The sequence below is a fragment of the Rhinopithecus roxellana genome, chromosome 13 (assembly GCF_007565055.1).
Source record: "Rhinopithecus roxellana isolate Shanxi Qingling chromosome 13, ASM756505v1, whole genome shotgun sequence".
Classification (NCBI taxonomy): Eukaryota; Metazoa; Chordata; class Mammalia; order Primates; family Cercopithecidae; genus Rhinopithecus; species Rhinopithecus roxellana.
In genome coordinates, this window is record NC_044561.1 from 45,773,025 (window position 1) to 45,787,037 (window position 14,013).

Below are 14,013 nucleotides of genomic sequence, written 5' to 3' on the forward strand. Positions count from 1 at the left end.
TGGAGCCGGGACAAGTCCACTGGTCCTTCCCTGAGTGGGAGTCGCGAGTCCTTTGCCTTCGTCCCTGTCTCCTACTTGTGGCCCTGCAATGTGCTTCCCGGGGCCCTGCCTCGCGTTTCCATATGGAGACAACACAGGCTGCGCTCCCTCCCTGCTGGCACCCTAGTTTCTGATGGAGACCGCGGCCTCTCCATCCAGAGAGGGGCCAGGCCCCACCATCCCTGAGCTCTGTCTGTCTACGTCTCTGGCTGCCACTGACCCCACCAGCATCTTGGCCTCTCGACAGGTCTTGGTCATACCCAGACCTTGACTCCGCCTTGACTTGGTCATACCCAGACCTCACGACATGCTCTTGGGCAAGGCTGCGTCGGCAGCGCCCGGGCCCGGGCTGTGGTCGGACCACAGAGGAGGCCCCCTGACTGAGACCACACCCTGTACTCCCAAAAGAGGTCATCCTGCCTATGCCAGAAACCCCGTCAAGTACATGTGCCCCCCTGGAGTGTGGGCGCAGAGGCCGGCCACATTTAGCCAGTCGTACATTCATTCAGGCTGCAATTCTTCCTTATCTCTGGGCTCAGGGCTGCACCCAGACACGAGGCCAGGCAGGCATGATGCAGCAGCCCTTAGGATCTGTGTCCTGGGATTTTCTCACTCTTAAGGAGCACAAAGGTGAGCGCAGCCATGGGGCAGAATGGGGAAGGAAGAGGGGCCAGCGGTGGCCCAGTCAGCTCTGCTCAGTCTGAATGGCACCTCCCACTGCTCGCTCCCAGGCCGGGCAGCAGCCTCGTAGAGCAGAGCCGAGCCCACTCTTGTCCTTCCAGCCGCCTCTCAGGGGCTCACCCGCTCCCCATCCCCGCAGTCAGCCCTGTGGTCAGCTTTCTCTAAAGGCAGCTGCAGCACACGTAGCTCTCTCTGCCCTGCACGTTGTCCACGACGCTCCCTGCCCCCAGATCCCAATGTCCCTGCCACGGCTCACCACAGCTCCTTGATCTGGCCCTGCGTCAGCATCCCCTGGTGTGGCTACACGTGCTGCAGAGGAGCCTGGGAAGTGTGCCCTACATGTGCTGCAGAGGAGCCTGGGAAGTGTGCCCTCCATGTGCTGCAGAGGAGCCTGGGAAGTGTGTCTTTTCCATCTGTGAAAAATTCTATAGTTTTTCTTGCCCTTAAGGGAGGTGGGGAGAAGGATCTGGGCAGGGAAGGCCTGGCCCATCTCTGGCCACCTATGACACTGTAAGCCTCTTGGAGAGGGGCCATGCCTGCCTCGCTCTGCAAGCAGACCTGCAGGGTGCCTGGCACAAGGACATTCAGATGTGGGAAGGAGGGAGAAGGGAGAGACAACCTGGAAAGGAATGAGTGTGAGCTCAGTCGATGGTCAGGGACGGTACCCAACCAAGGGTGGTTGTGCCGTGGAGAGCTCGTGGAGCTCTGAGCTTCCAAATGCTGGAGTCCTGACCCTGCCTTTTGTGGGATAGAAAATGGGAATTAACACTGCTTCCGGGTAGCTCAATTAGGATGTCTTAGATATTCTACCTGGTGGTGGAATGATTAGATTACTCAAGCCTACAATTTTCTCTCTTGCACAATTTGCATCCAATTATGTTATTCTGTCTCTAGTCTAGTGTGAATCTAATCTCATCTCCATCAGTTGGCCCTGCTTCATAACGCACATTTCCTGACAGCAGTTAGAAGAGAGGCTAAGTGAGGCTGTGGTGGCATCTCCCAGCTTCTCTGGGCTGGTAAGGATACTGTTGGCTTTGCCTGGCTCCCCCCTAGACCCTCTCTGCACAGACAGAACCTCAGCTAACACACAGCTTGGCTGCCCTGTTCTGCCAGATCGGGAACACAAGGCCAGCAAAACCTGCAGGCCCTTGGTGCGGCAGCTCATGCCTGTAATCCCACCACATTTTGGGGCTGAGGTGTGTGGATGACTTGAGCTCAGGAGTTCAAGACCAGCCTAGGCAACATGGCGAAACCCCATTGCTACAAAAAACACAAATAATTAGCAGAACGAGGTGGCATGCACCTATAGTTCCAGCTGCTCAGGAGGCTGAGGCAGGAGGATCACCTGAGCTAGGGGAGGTCAAGACTGCAGTAAGCCATCATGGCCCCACTGCACTCCAGCCTAGGCAACAGAGTGAGACCTTGTCTCAAAAAAAACAAAAACCAGGCCTGGAGCGGTGGCTCACGCCTGGCATCCCAGCACTTTGAGAGGCCGAGGCAGGTGGATCACCTGAGGTCAGGAGTTCAAGACCAGCCTGGCCAACATGGTGAAATCCCGTCTCTACTAAAAATACAAAAATTAGCCAGGCATGGTGGCAGGTGCCTGTAATCCCAGCTACTCAGGAGGCTGAGGCAGGAGAATCACTTGAACCCGGAAGGTAGAGTTTGCAGTGAGCCAAGATCGCACCACTGCACTCCAGCCCAGGTGACAAGAGTGAAACTCCATCTCAAACAAACAAACAACCACCTACTAGCTTTGGGAAAAGTGATGCTCGCTGAGAATTCTGGGTGGAGGGTAGGAGACCCAACCAAGATGACACTGTCACTCAAGAGTGAGTGACAGCGGACTGGGGACCCGCAGCTGCCTGCCCAGCCCGGGGACCATGCCTGCCTCAGGAGCTTTAGAGTGAGGGTCTGGGCTCTCAGCGTGGGGTGGTTCCTTGCCTAGCATCTGCTCCATGCATTTATATTGGCCGGGGCCCCAGTGGAAACGGGCAGCAGTCACAGGGGCAACCCAAGGAGCGTTTGGTGTCCAGTGTGTGGAAGCAGTGTGCCCTTTCAGGACGGGGCCCACATTACAAACGGGAAGCTCAGGCCAGGCCGTCCTGGGCTCCTGCACTTTCTGGACATTGCACACCCACCTCTCCACCTTCCTGTCCTACCCGTGACTTGAGCAGGCGCCCAGGCTGCAGGGCGGACTGCAGGAGAGGGGCTGCCCTGGGAGGGGACTGTAGGCTTCCGCTGCCCTGGCTCCCCGTGCCATTGTCATTTATTTATTTATTTATTTATTATTATTATTATTATTATTATTATTATTTTCAAGACAGGATCTCTGTCACCCAGGCCAGAGTTCAGTGGTGTGATGATGGCTCACTGCAGCCCTGACCTCCCAGTTCAAATGATATGATCCTCCCACCTCAGTCTACCAAGTAGCTGGGACTACAAGTGTGTGTCACCAAACCTGACTAATTTTTTATTTTTTGTATGTAGAGATGTAGAGACTATGTTGCCTAGGCTGGTCTCAAACTCCTGAGCTCAAGTGATCCTCCCACCTCGGCCATTTTTAACATTGCTGAGGCAAACAGTTTTGGGGAAACATGCCTGAACGAACCATGAGTAAGACCCTCATGTTGTCTTTCTAGCTCTTGGGGGTCTGGAGGGAAAGCGGCTCATGGCAGGTCCCAGCACGTAGACCTGTTTTCTGGTTCATGTGCCAGGATGGGGAAGGACCTGAGCCATCAGGGTCCTGGGGATCCAGTGTCTTAATTCATTCAGGGTAGCCCGTCCTGCCCACCAGACTGCTGGGCACAACCGGGGCTCTGTCCCAGGACTCAGGGCTCCTCCAGGGCAGCTGCCGTGACGTCGTGGCTATGAGGCATTCAGCTGCCTCCCAGAATGCGCCATGCTTTTGCCCAACCTGGAGTCCCCACTCTGCTGCTAGCACAGGACAGTCTCACCTGCCTCGGCCTCTGGCTCCTCCTCCTCCTCAAGCTTCAGGTCTGAACTTGGGCATGGTCTCTGCCCAGAAGCCTTCTGCGTCTCTGTCAGATCCCCATTTACCTCCAACAGGAGCCTTCCTTAGGGCACTTGGTAAAATTTCACATCCATGACAGTGACAGTCACCACCCCCATGCTGTGAGCCCCACGGGAGTCCAAGCTGACTTCATTCTTCCCCTACCACGTGCCTCACCCCCTTTGAGCTCCTGTATTAGTCCATTCTCATGCTGCTAATAAAGACATGTCCGAGACTGTATAATTTATAAAGGAAAGAGGTTTAATCGACTCACCATTCAGCATGGCTGGGGAGGCCTCAGGAAACTTACCATCACGGCGGAAAGGGAAGCAAACATATCCTTCTTCACATGGTGGCAGGAAGGAGAAGTGCCAAGCAAAAGGAGGGAAAGCCCCTTATAAAACCATCAGATCTCATGAGGATTCACTCACTATCACGAGAACAGCAATGAGGGTAACCACCTCCATGATTCAGTGACCTCCCATCAGGTCCCTCCCATGACATGGGATTATGGGAGCTACAATTCAAGATGAAATTTGGGGGGAGACACAGCCAAACCGTATCAGAGCTCCTAACGCACTCTCAGAGGGCAGGGTTAAACCAGCAGTGGGTTCGGTAACAAGGGACTTTTGTCAGCGGGTAGTGAAATTCATCAGATTTCCAAGCTGCTGCTGCCGATGCTCCTAAGGAAGCAGACAGCATGTGGATGAAATTGACAACTTCATATAAATAATGTGTATATATATATAGAGAGAGATGGAGTCTTACTGTGTCACCCAGGCTGGAGTGCAGTGGTACAATCTCGGCTCACTGCAACCTCCTCTGCCTCCTGGGTTCAAGCTATTCTCTTGCCTCAGCCTCCTGAGTAGCTGGGATTACAGGCACCTGCCACCATGCCCAGCTAATTTTTTGTATTTTATTTATTTATTTATTTATTTATTTATTTATTTATTTATTTATTTATTTATTTTTGAGGCAGAGTCTCGCTCTGTCACCCAGGCTGGTGTGCAGTGGTGCGATCTCAGCTCACTGCAAACTCTGCTTCCTGGGTTCACGCCATTCTCCTGCCTCAGCTTCCCGAGTAGTTGGGACTACAGGTGCCTACCACCGCGCCCAGCTAATTTTTTGTATTTTTAGTAGAGATGGGGTTTCACCGTAGTCTCCATCTCCTGACCTTGTGATTCGCCTGCCCCAGCCTCCCAAAGTGCTGGGATTACAGGTGTAAGCCACCACACCTGGCCTTATTTATTTATTTATTTATTTATTTATTTATTTATTTATTTTAAAGACGGAGTCTCGCTCTGTCGCCCAGGCTGGAGTGCAGTGGCCGGATCTCGGCTCACTGTAAGCTCCGCCTCTCGGATTCAGGCCATTCTCCTGCCTCAGCCTCCCGAGTAGCTGGGACTACAGGTGCCCACCACCTTGCCCGGCTAGTTTTTTTGTATTTTTTAGTAGAGACGGGGTTTCACCATGTTAGCCAGGATGGTCTCAATCTCCTGACCTCGTGATCCGCCCGTCTCGGCCTCCCAAAGTGCTGGGATGACAGGCTTGAGCCACCGCGCCCGGCCATTTATTTTTTTTCAGTAGGGATGGGGTTTCACCATGTTGGTTAGGCTGGTCTGGAACTCCTGACCTCAAGTGATCCGCCCACCTCAGCCTCCCAAAGTGCTGGGATTACAGGTGTGAGCCACGCATGCCCAGCCACAGAAATAATTTTGATCCCTTTGTCAACCTGTATTTAAACCAGACCACAGCGTTAATTACATCTTTTATTTTCTGTTTTATACTGGTATTTCCTGTTTACACACAAGCTTCTAACTCTAAATCCAGCTTCCCCCAACCCAGGTGCCCCATAGGAGTTCCTGGTCACTGCTCCTGCAGACACCCGCTCCCTTCCTGTTGGGGACGGCTCTCCCACTGTGTGGCACCCTAAACGGCACCTCCCCCACCTGCCTTCCACTGGAAGTTCTCAAGTGGGAAATACCTTGGGTTTTCCTTTCAATGCAAAACTGCTTGATTCTGTTTTGCATGTTATAAAAGCTTATTCTCAGAGTTCATGTTAAGAGTACAGAATACACAGTCCATGATTCAGAGTTTTCTTTTTTTCCTTTCCTTTCCTTTTTTTTTTTTGGAGACAGGATCTCACTCTGTCACCCAGGATGGAGTGCAGTGGTGCAACTTTGGCTCACTGCAACCTCCACCTCCAGGGTCCAAGTGTTCCTCCTGTCTCAGCCTCCCAAGTAGCTGGGAATATAGGCGCCTGCCACAACACCCAGCTAATTTTTCTATTTTTAGTAGAGACAGGGTTTCACCACGTTGGTCAGGCTGGCCTAGAACTCCTGACCTCAAAGTGATCCACCCATTTTGGCCTCCCAAAGTATTGGGATTCCAGGTGTGAGCCACCGCGCCCAGCCTGATTCAGAGTTTTCTATCATCACTTTCAAAGCTCTGTGGACTCACAGGTAGATCTCTCCTTAGTCTTCACTGCCCCCTCCCCCGATCTGGACAGCCTGAATCCTGCGGCAGCAGTTCTGGCGTACGCTGTCGGACGCCTTGGAGGCAAAGTGCAGCTCAGGACACCCTCAGGAATACACTGACATCATGACCCCGGTGCACAGAGACTTTCACCCCCAGTCTTAGCTCTTATCATGTATGATGCTCCCTCTTCTGTCCTGTTTAACACAGCATCACAGATGGGAAGCCACCGGGCCGATTCCATGAATGGGAAGTAATCCCTGTTGAAAACTAGAAGGCGTTTTTTAAATAGACACGCTCTCCTAAGATACCTCCCTTTAGGAGCCCACATGGCTCCATGGGAAGCCTCCCGCATCGCAGGGCGCTCAGCGAGGCTGCAGGCTATTCCGCACGTGCACGACAGTGTTGCTGGCTCTCTGTACTGGAGCATAAAGTGTATGAATGTATCTGAGATCTGGAGCCAGTTAAGCTGTGGAATTGGATTTACTCACACTCTTTTATTTTATGGGAGAAACTGAGGCTTGGGGCCACGACCTAGTCAAAGCAACAACATGAAAAGACGGTGGTTAGGAACGCGGGCCGGAGCGGCAAGGTGTGAATCCTGGGTCCACCACCCGCTTGCTGTGTGAGCCGGGCAATCTCCCCGGCCTCCATGCCCCCGAGGGGAAGGACCTGCCCAGCATGGTTCAGACGAAGAAAAAAATCCAAAACAAAGGAGGCAGTCAGTCTATAAGGATTTTAAAAATACATCTATTTTGAAAATATTTTGAAAGTAATTAAGATCACTGGGAAGGAAAGAAATCAACACAATGAAATTTAGGAAGAGAAATGCAAGGGCAGCTGCTGAATCCCGCCCCTTCCACCCCGAGGGCACAGCCCGGAGATGAAGCTTATTTTAGGATCACAAGTGCGTGCTCTGGTCCACGGAGGATCACTTTAATTCTCAGTCTTCTGGCTGAAGGGTCCTGTCCAAAGTCAGGATCAGAAATAGCTCAGCTCGTCGTGCTTGGCTTTGTTGGTCTGGTAGTCAGACAAGGTCAAGGGCTTGTTTTCGTGAGGAAGAGATTTGAACACTCGCAGGTGTACAAAGTCCTCGTCGCCAACGTGCACCTGGGAAGACAGTGGAGTGAGAGGAGCCTCTGATCCCGAGTCACCTTGCTGCATCCCTCCAGGGCATTAGCAGCTGGCTGAAGACAATCCTGTCTTCTCCTGCAGGTGCAGCGGACGCCTTGCACCTCACATCCCTTAGGGTTCTTAGCTCCCCGGAAGCCCTAGTCCTCTTGAAAGGCCGATGGACACACACAGTAGGATGCTCATCTCAGGGGGCAGCCACAGGGTACACCAGCACCTGAGACCACAGAGCCCAGGCCTGTGCAGGCGGCTTCCTACCAGCACCCGTTCCGGGCAGGTCCTCCCAGGCCACACTCTATACCACAGAGCCCAGGCCTGTGCAGGTGACTTCCTACCAGCACCCGCTCGGGGCAGGCCCTCCCAGCCACACTCTACACCACAGAGCCCAGACCTGCGCAGGCGGCTTTCTACCAGCACCCGTTCAGGGCAGGCCCTCCCAGCCACACTCTACCTTGATGAAGTAGTTTGTCCCCGCGACCACTTGGCTCTTGAACGACACGGCCTTAAATACAGGGAACTTCTTGTTTTCTTTCTCTTCAAGCTGGGACCTCACCTAGGCAGAGGGGACATGAGGATGTCTCAGTGGCTTCTTGGATGCCCTCCTGCTAGAGTAACTTGCACGCACGTGCACACACACGATTCTGACACTGGCTCTTCACACAATTGTCTCTTACAACTGAAGGGACATTTAAACTGTTAGCCTAATCATAAAGTAGAAAAAAACAGTTGCAGTCGGGTACGGTGGCTCAAGGCTGTAATCTCAGAACTTTGGGAGGCTGAGGTAGGCGGATCACTTGAGATCAGGAGTTTGAGACCAGCCTAGCCAAATGGCGAAACCCCGTTTCTACTAAAAATACAAAAATTAGCTGGGCGTGGTGGTGAGCACCTGTAATCCCAGCTACTCGCGAGGCTGAGGCAAGAGGATCACTTGAACCTGGGAGGTGGAGGCTGCAGTAAGCCAAGATCAAGCCACTGCACTCCGGCCTGGGCAACAAGAGCAAAACTCCATCTAAAAAAAAAAAATTAAATTGGCCAGGCAGGGTGGCTCATGCCTGTAATCCCAGCATTTTGGGAAGCTGAGGTGGGTGGATCACTTGAGGTCAGGAGTTCGAGACCAGCATGGCCAACATGGTAAAACCCTGTCTCTACTAAATATAGAAAAATTAGCAGGGTGTGGTGGCAGGCGCCTGTAGTCCCTGCTACTTGGGAGGCTAAGGCAGAAGAATCACTTGAACCCCAGAAGCAGAGTTTGCAGTGAGCCGAGACCATGCCACTGCACTCCAGCCTGGGCGACAGAGTGAGACTCTATCTCAAAGAAAAAGGCCAGGTGTGGTGGCTCACACCTGTAATCTGACCACTTTGAGAGGCCCAGGCACGCGGATCACTTGAGGTCAGGAGTTCGAGACCACCCCTGCCAATGTGGCAAAACTCCGTCTCTACTAAAAATATAAAAATTAGCTGGGTGTGCTGGCTCACACCTGTAGTACCAGCTACTTGAGAGGCTGATGCAGGAGAATTGCTTGAACCCAAGAGGTGGAGGTTGCAGTGAGCTGAGACTGTGCCACTGCACTCCAGCCTGGGCAACAGAGTGAGACTTCATCTAAAAAAAAAAAAAAAAAAAAAAAAACAATTAAATCTAACGTAGTTTAAAAGTACTTTGGGGTCAAGCACAGTGGTTTCTGCCTGTGATACCAAAACTTTAGGAGGCCAACGCAGGAGGATTGCTTGAGCCCTGGAGGTGGAGACTCCATCTCTAAAAAAATAAATAACATCAGCCAGATGTGGTGGCATGCTTCTGTGATCCTAGCTACTGGAGAGGCTGAGGTGGATCGCTGGGGTCCTGGAGTCCGAGGTTACCGTGAGCGATGATCGCACCACTGCAACCCAGCCTGGGAGATATGGTGGGACCCTGTCTCAAAAAAAAAAAAAAGTGCTCTGGCTGCTGCCTAGGTTAACGGGTGAGCACAAGAGTATACCGGAGTGACGAAGCTGGTCCCAGAGAATGAGGGGTTTAGTTTAAAAAAACAAAACGGGCCGGCAGGCACAGTGGCTCACGCCTGTAATCTCAGCACTTGGGAGGCCGAGGCAGGTGGATCACGAGGTCAGGAGATCAAGAGCATCCTGGCCAACATGGTGAAACCCCGTCTCTACTGAAACACAAAACATTAGCCAGGCGTGGTGGTGCACACCTGTAGTCCCAGCTACTCAGGAGGCTGAGGCAGGGGAATCACTTGAACCTTGGCGGGTGGAGGTTGCAGCGATCGCTGAGATCATGCCACTGCACTCCAGCCTGGGCGACAGAGCAAGACTCCATCTCAAGACAAACAAACAAACAGGAAGTGGCGGGAAGCACACCAGTTGGGAAAGAAAGGGAGTCACCCAGTATTACCGGTAGCGGAGCCACCAGGGCAACCTGGCCCAAGGCCCCACCACCTCCCAGCGCCAGGGAGGGCCTTTGCTGGCACAGGCTGGAGAAGAGAGGCCTGGGCCCCTGGCAGGAAAGGCTGGGGAGGTGGGGAGGGGACGTGCCCTCCTGCCCTGCTGTTCTCTGGGGGGTGGGGTGAGGGGAAGATGCCTTCCTGAGCCCTGTTCTCTGGGAGGTGGGGAGGGGAAGGTGCCCTCCTGCCCTCCATGTTCTCTGCTCAAGGCCGCCATGCTTCTCGCTGCATGGGCACAGTGGCTACCTGTGTCTGGAGACCAACCTGTGTGCCCCTCTCCCAGCAATGTCCAGTGGGCCTGTGGGGCCACACCAGTGTGGCAGCCCTCACCCCCAGTCACTGAGGGCTCAGGTTGGGTCTCGCCCACAGACCCACCCCAGGGCATGGGAGGATGAGCACTCGCCCCTCTCTTTGCTGTTTCGGGAGCAGGAGCAGGAAAGTCTGCAGGGCATGGCAGGGAAACCCCCGGGAGGCTGTGGAGGAGGCTGTGCACCATGGAGGTGTTGGTTCCAGGCCAGGCCGCCTGTGCAGTGTGGGCACTGACGTGGACACTGACGCTGCTGGCAGGGAGCAGCATGGGCCGGCCTCTCACCCGGGGAGGCCTGAAAGGCAGGATCAGTTAGAAAGCCACAAGTGACCGACCAGTCACCTGTGTCGGGGGTGTCGACAGTGGGGCAGATGGGATGCGAAGGCGCAGGGGCGGCTCTGGGGGAGGGTCCCCCATGCAGTGGCACAGAATGAGGAACTCTGCTGGCCTCAGGGCTCAAGTCAGGCTCTGGTCTCCACCCTCCTTGTCTGCAAAGTATGATAGGAACACTCAGCCCGAGCGCTCCCATAAGGAGTCGGTAAGACAGGGCCCGACTAGGGGGTGTCCAGGAAGCACCCCTGCCCTCTCCTCCCGCCCTTCCTTAGAGACCACCTGGCAAATGGGCTGCCTGGTTCATATGCCTGCCTTAACGCCCCTCCCAGTAGCCATGGCTGGGCCCACTCAGGTCACTTTTGAGACAGGGACTCTTTTTCTCCTGGCTGCAACAAGAACTCATTGGAAGTTCAGAGTGGGTGACAATGCGGGATGTCTTAGGCCTGGAAAGCCAGTAAACGGGTAAGGAAGAGCTACGTAAGCTTCTATGGGTGGCTGTCGGGGAGAGGAACCACTTTTCCAGGTGCGGCTCCCACAAGCAGCCTGGGCAGGCACTGGCTGGACAAATGCCTCATTTCCAAAGGTGTCATGAGACTGACTCATTCTGCCCTTCTTCCCGCAGTCAGATGGTCAAAAACGCTTGAGTGATGAGGCTGTGGGCTGACCACATTCAGGAAGCAGCAGCAGGGAGGAAAGATAAAAGGAGAAAGAAGGCTGGGCGGGGCTCACCCCGGCAATCCCAGCACTGTGGAAGGGTGAAGCTGGAGGGCTGCTTGAGCCCAGGAATTTGAGACTAGCCTGGCAACATGGTGAAACCCGGTCTCTACTAAAAATACAAAAATTAGCCAGGCGTGGTGGCGTGCACCTGTAGTCCCAGCTACTCAGGAGGCTGAGGCAGGAGAATCGCTTGAACCCAGGAGGTCAAGGCTGTGCCACTGCATTCCAGCCTGGGTGACAGAACGAGACCCTGTGTCAATAAATAAATAAATAAATAAATATAAAGGAAAATAAATTTGTTTCCCTTTTCCTCTCCTTACTCAAAACACAGGCCAGATCAGCCTGGCCAACATGGCGAAACCCCGGATCTACTAAAAACACAAAAATTAGCCTGGTGTGGTGGTAGGTGCCTGTAATCCCAGCTACTCGGGAGGCTGAGGCAAGAGGATAGCTTGAACCCAGGAGGCAGAGGTTGCAGTGAGCTGAGATCGCGCCGCTGCCCTCCAGCCTGGGCGACAGACCGAGACTCTGTCTCACAGAAAACAAAAACAAAACAAAAACAGGCCTCGGCCGGGCACGGGGGCTCATACCTGTAATCCCAGCGCTTTGGGAGGCGGAGGCGGGCAGATTACTTGAGGTCAGGAGTTCAAGACCAGCCTGGCCAATCTGGTGAAACCCTGTTTCTACTAACAATACAAAAATTAGCCGGGCATGATGGTGCATGCCTGTAATCCCAGCTACTCAGGAGGCTAAGGCAGGAGAATCTCTTGAACCTGGGAAGCGGAGGTTGCAGGGAGCCGAGATTGCGCCACTGCACTCCAGTCTGGGCAACAGGGTGAGACTCCGTCTCAAAACAAAAAACAAAAAGCCCTGGCCTCAGCATCGCCTGGACCTGTTTCTGCTTGGGGCATCCACTCCGTCACCAACTATGACAGGGAGGTGGGCCTGGCCTGTGCTCCACCGGAGGGGCTTCCTGCAGAGGACCTGCTCACTGAAGCCCCTCTAGAATCCTCTGGAAGGTGCAAAGCAACAGGACGTCCATTTTACAGATGAGGAAACCGAGGCACAGGGAAGGTTGCCCTCTGCAACCCAGCCCGGTTTTTATCTTGTTTTTTTTGTGTGTTTTAACTTTTTATTTAGACTTACAGTTTGAAACAGTGCTAGAATCAGAAGCGTGTAAAGAAACCTGTAGACGCTTTGTGCAGATACGCTTAAGATCTTAACCCATGTGCCTTATCGCTGGGGACCTCTTGCACTCTCTCATGATATTTTTCCTGAACTAGTTGAGGATACTGACAAAGATTCTTGCTTGGCCAAACTGTAGTCGGGCTCCTGAAGCGCCTAGGCCACCTGCGCACTTCCTTGTAAAATCCAGTTTTAGCAAGAAGCCTGGCTAAGTCCATTTAGCCAGACCCTCCCCACCCGCTTGCTATCGGATCACCGTGAAGTTTGGAGCCGGCTGCTCACCTGCGCCATCGCCGGCGACGCCCGATCACCTGCCTGCCTGAAGCCTGAAGCGCCTCGTGCCTGGGGTTTCCCCTCGGATTGTCCGTCCAGGGACCGCACCCTGCTCCGGGGCTATCAATTCCCACTCGCCCTTGCTGTATTCAGCAGAGCCCAATGTCTCCCCAGCGGCGTCCCAGGCGCGGCCCCCTCCCCTGCACACTCGCGCGCAGCGCCCGAGCCGAGGGAGGCCTCTCACGGCCACAGCCCAGACCAGCCCGGGGGTCCAGGGCCGAGCCCGCCCGCCCACGGGTGCGCAGCGGGGCCCAAGTGGCTTCTCCCGCTCCAGGAGCCGCGGCCGCGCCCTGAGGCTCAGGCGGGACCCCGGGCCGGCCCCGTCCCCGCGGCCCACCCACCTGGTCGGCGATGTCCTGGGTCTCGGCGGTGGCCGGCTGCACGGCGGAGGGCGCCCCGCACATCATCTTGGCGGCGACGGAGGGAACCTGGCGAGGGGACTCGGCGACGGGACGCGGCGGCTCCTCCGCTCAAGTAGGCGCTGAGGTCACGTGACACGCGGGCGGAACCAAGGCGCGGGGAGGGGGGACCTTGGCTTGGGCGTCCCCTGCGGGGTCGCGGTGGCCCCCAAGAAGGGGCGCGCGGGGCGGGGCTCAGGGCGGAGCGCAGGGCGGGGAGCCTGGCTACCACGTGCCGCGGGCTCGGTCTCCGCGCCCAGGGCCGGGGTCGGGAAGGAGCGCCCCCCTCCCGGGGTTGGTGTGGTCTTTCCAGGCGCCGAGTCACAAGGACCGGGGCGGGGGCGCGGCCGGGTGTCGCCGGTGGGTTGGGCGTGCAGGGTGGGACCATGGGGAGGGGCAGTCGGAGGGGGAGCTGTCCTGCAGTGTGGCGGGGTCCGGGCCGCGCACGAGGGAGGGCACGGGTGGGGTGGGCGCAGCGCTACAGGGGTCAGGGGTCCCGGCCCCGCGGGAGCAGGTGTGCTGGCTGCAGTGGACATCACTGCTTGTGACCCAGGACACTGAAGGCTGAAGCGGGTGGACAGAGGGGCCGAGGGAGGGGGAGACGCGCCCACGCGCCCCAGGCTGGGTGGGGGCGGGGGGTAGATCAGAGGGATGAGAAGAAGGCAGGGTTCTGTGGTGGAATTGGAATTTGCCTTTTAGGATTTCTTTTCTTTTTTTCTTTTCCTTTTCTTTTTTTTTTTTTTTTTTTTTTTGAGACAGAGTCTCGCTCCGTCTCTCAGGCTGGAGTGCAGTGGCTCAATCTCGGCTCACTTTAACCTCCGGGTTCAAGCGTTCCTCCTGCCTCAGCCTCTCGAGTAGCTGGGATTTCAGGAGCGCGCCACTAAGCCCGGCTAATGTTTGTGTTTTTTGTAGAGACGGGGTTTCCCCATATTGGCCAGGATGGTCTCGAACCCTGACCTCGTG

At 55.1% G+C, this 14,013-nt stretch overlaps 1 protein-coding gene across 1 annotated transcript; it reads right to left on the reverse strand.

Moving 5' to 3' along the window:
* Positions 1 to 6,938: 6,938 nt before the first annotated feature.
* Positions 6,939 to 13,229, reverse strand: CSTB (cystatin B). The gene is made up of 3 exons (XM_030914934.1): positions 12,994 to 13,229; positions 7,791 to 7,892; positions 6,939 to 7,318 (listed from the first exon to the last, which is right to left on the reverse strand). The coding sequence occupies exons 1-3, from the start codon at positions 13,057 to 13,059 to the stop codon at positions 7,190 to 7,192; spliced, it is 297 nt and encodes a 98-aa protein (XP_030770794.1). The 5' UTR covers positions 13,060 to 13,229; the 3' UTR covers positions 6,939 to 7,189.
* Between the last annotated feature and the right edge of the window lie 784 nt (positions 13,230 to 14,013).

What these genes read in the sequence shown, in the direction of transcription:
- CSTB (XM_030914934.1), bottom strand. Translation starts at nt 13,059, where the DNA reads ATGATGTGCGGGGCGCCCTCCGCCGTGCAGCCGGCCACCGCCGAGACC. An exon ending in CCCAGGACATCGCCGACCAG is followed by an intron (nt 7,893 to 12,993) that starts GTGGGTGGGCCG and finishes CCCTCTGCCTAG; the next exon opens with GTGAGGTCCCAGCTTGAAGA. An exon ending in GGACAAACTACTTCATCAAG is followed by an intron (nt 7,319 to 7,790) that starts GTAGAGTGTGGC and finishes CTGTCTTCCCAG; the next exon opens with GTGCACGTTGGCGACGAGGA.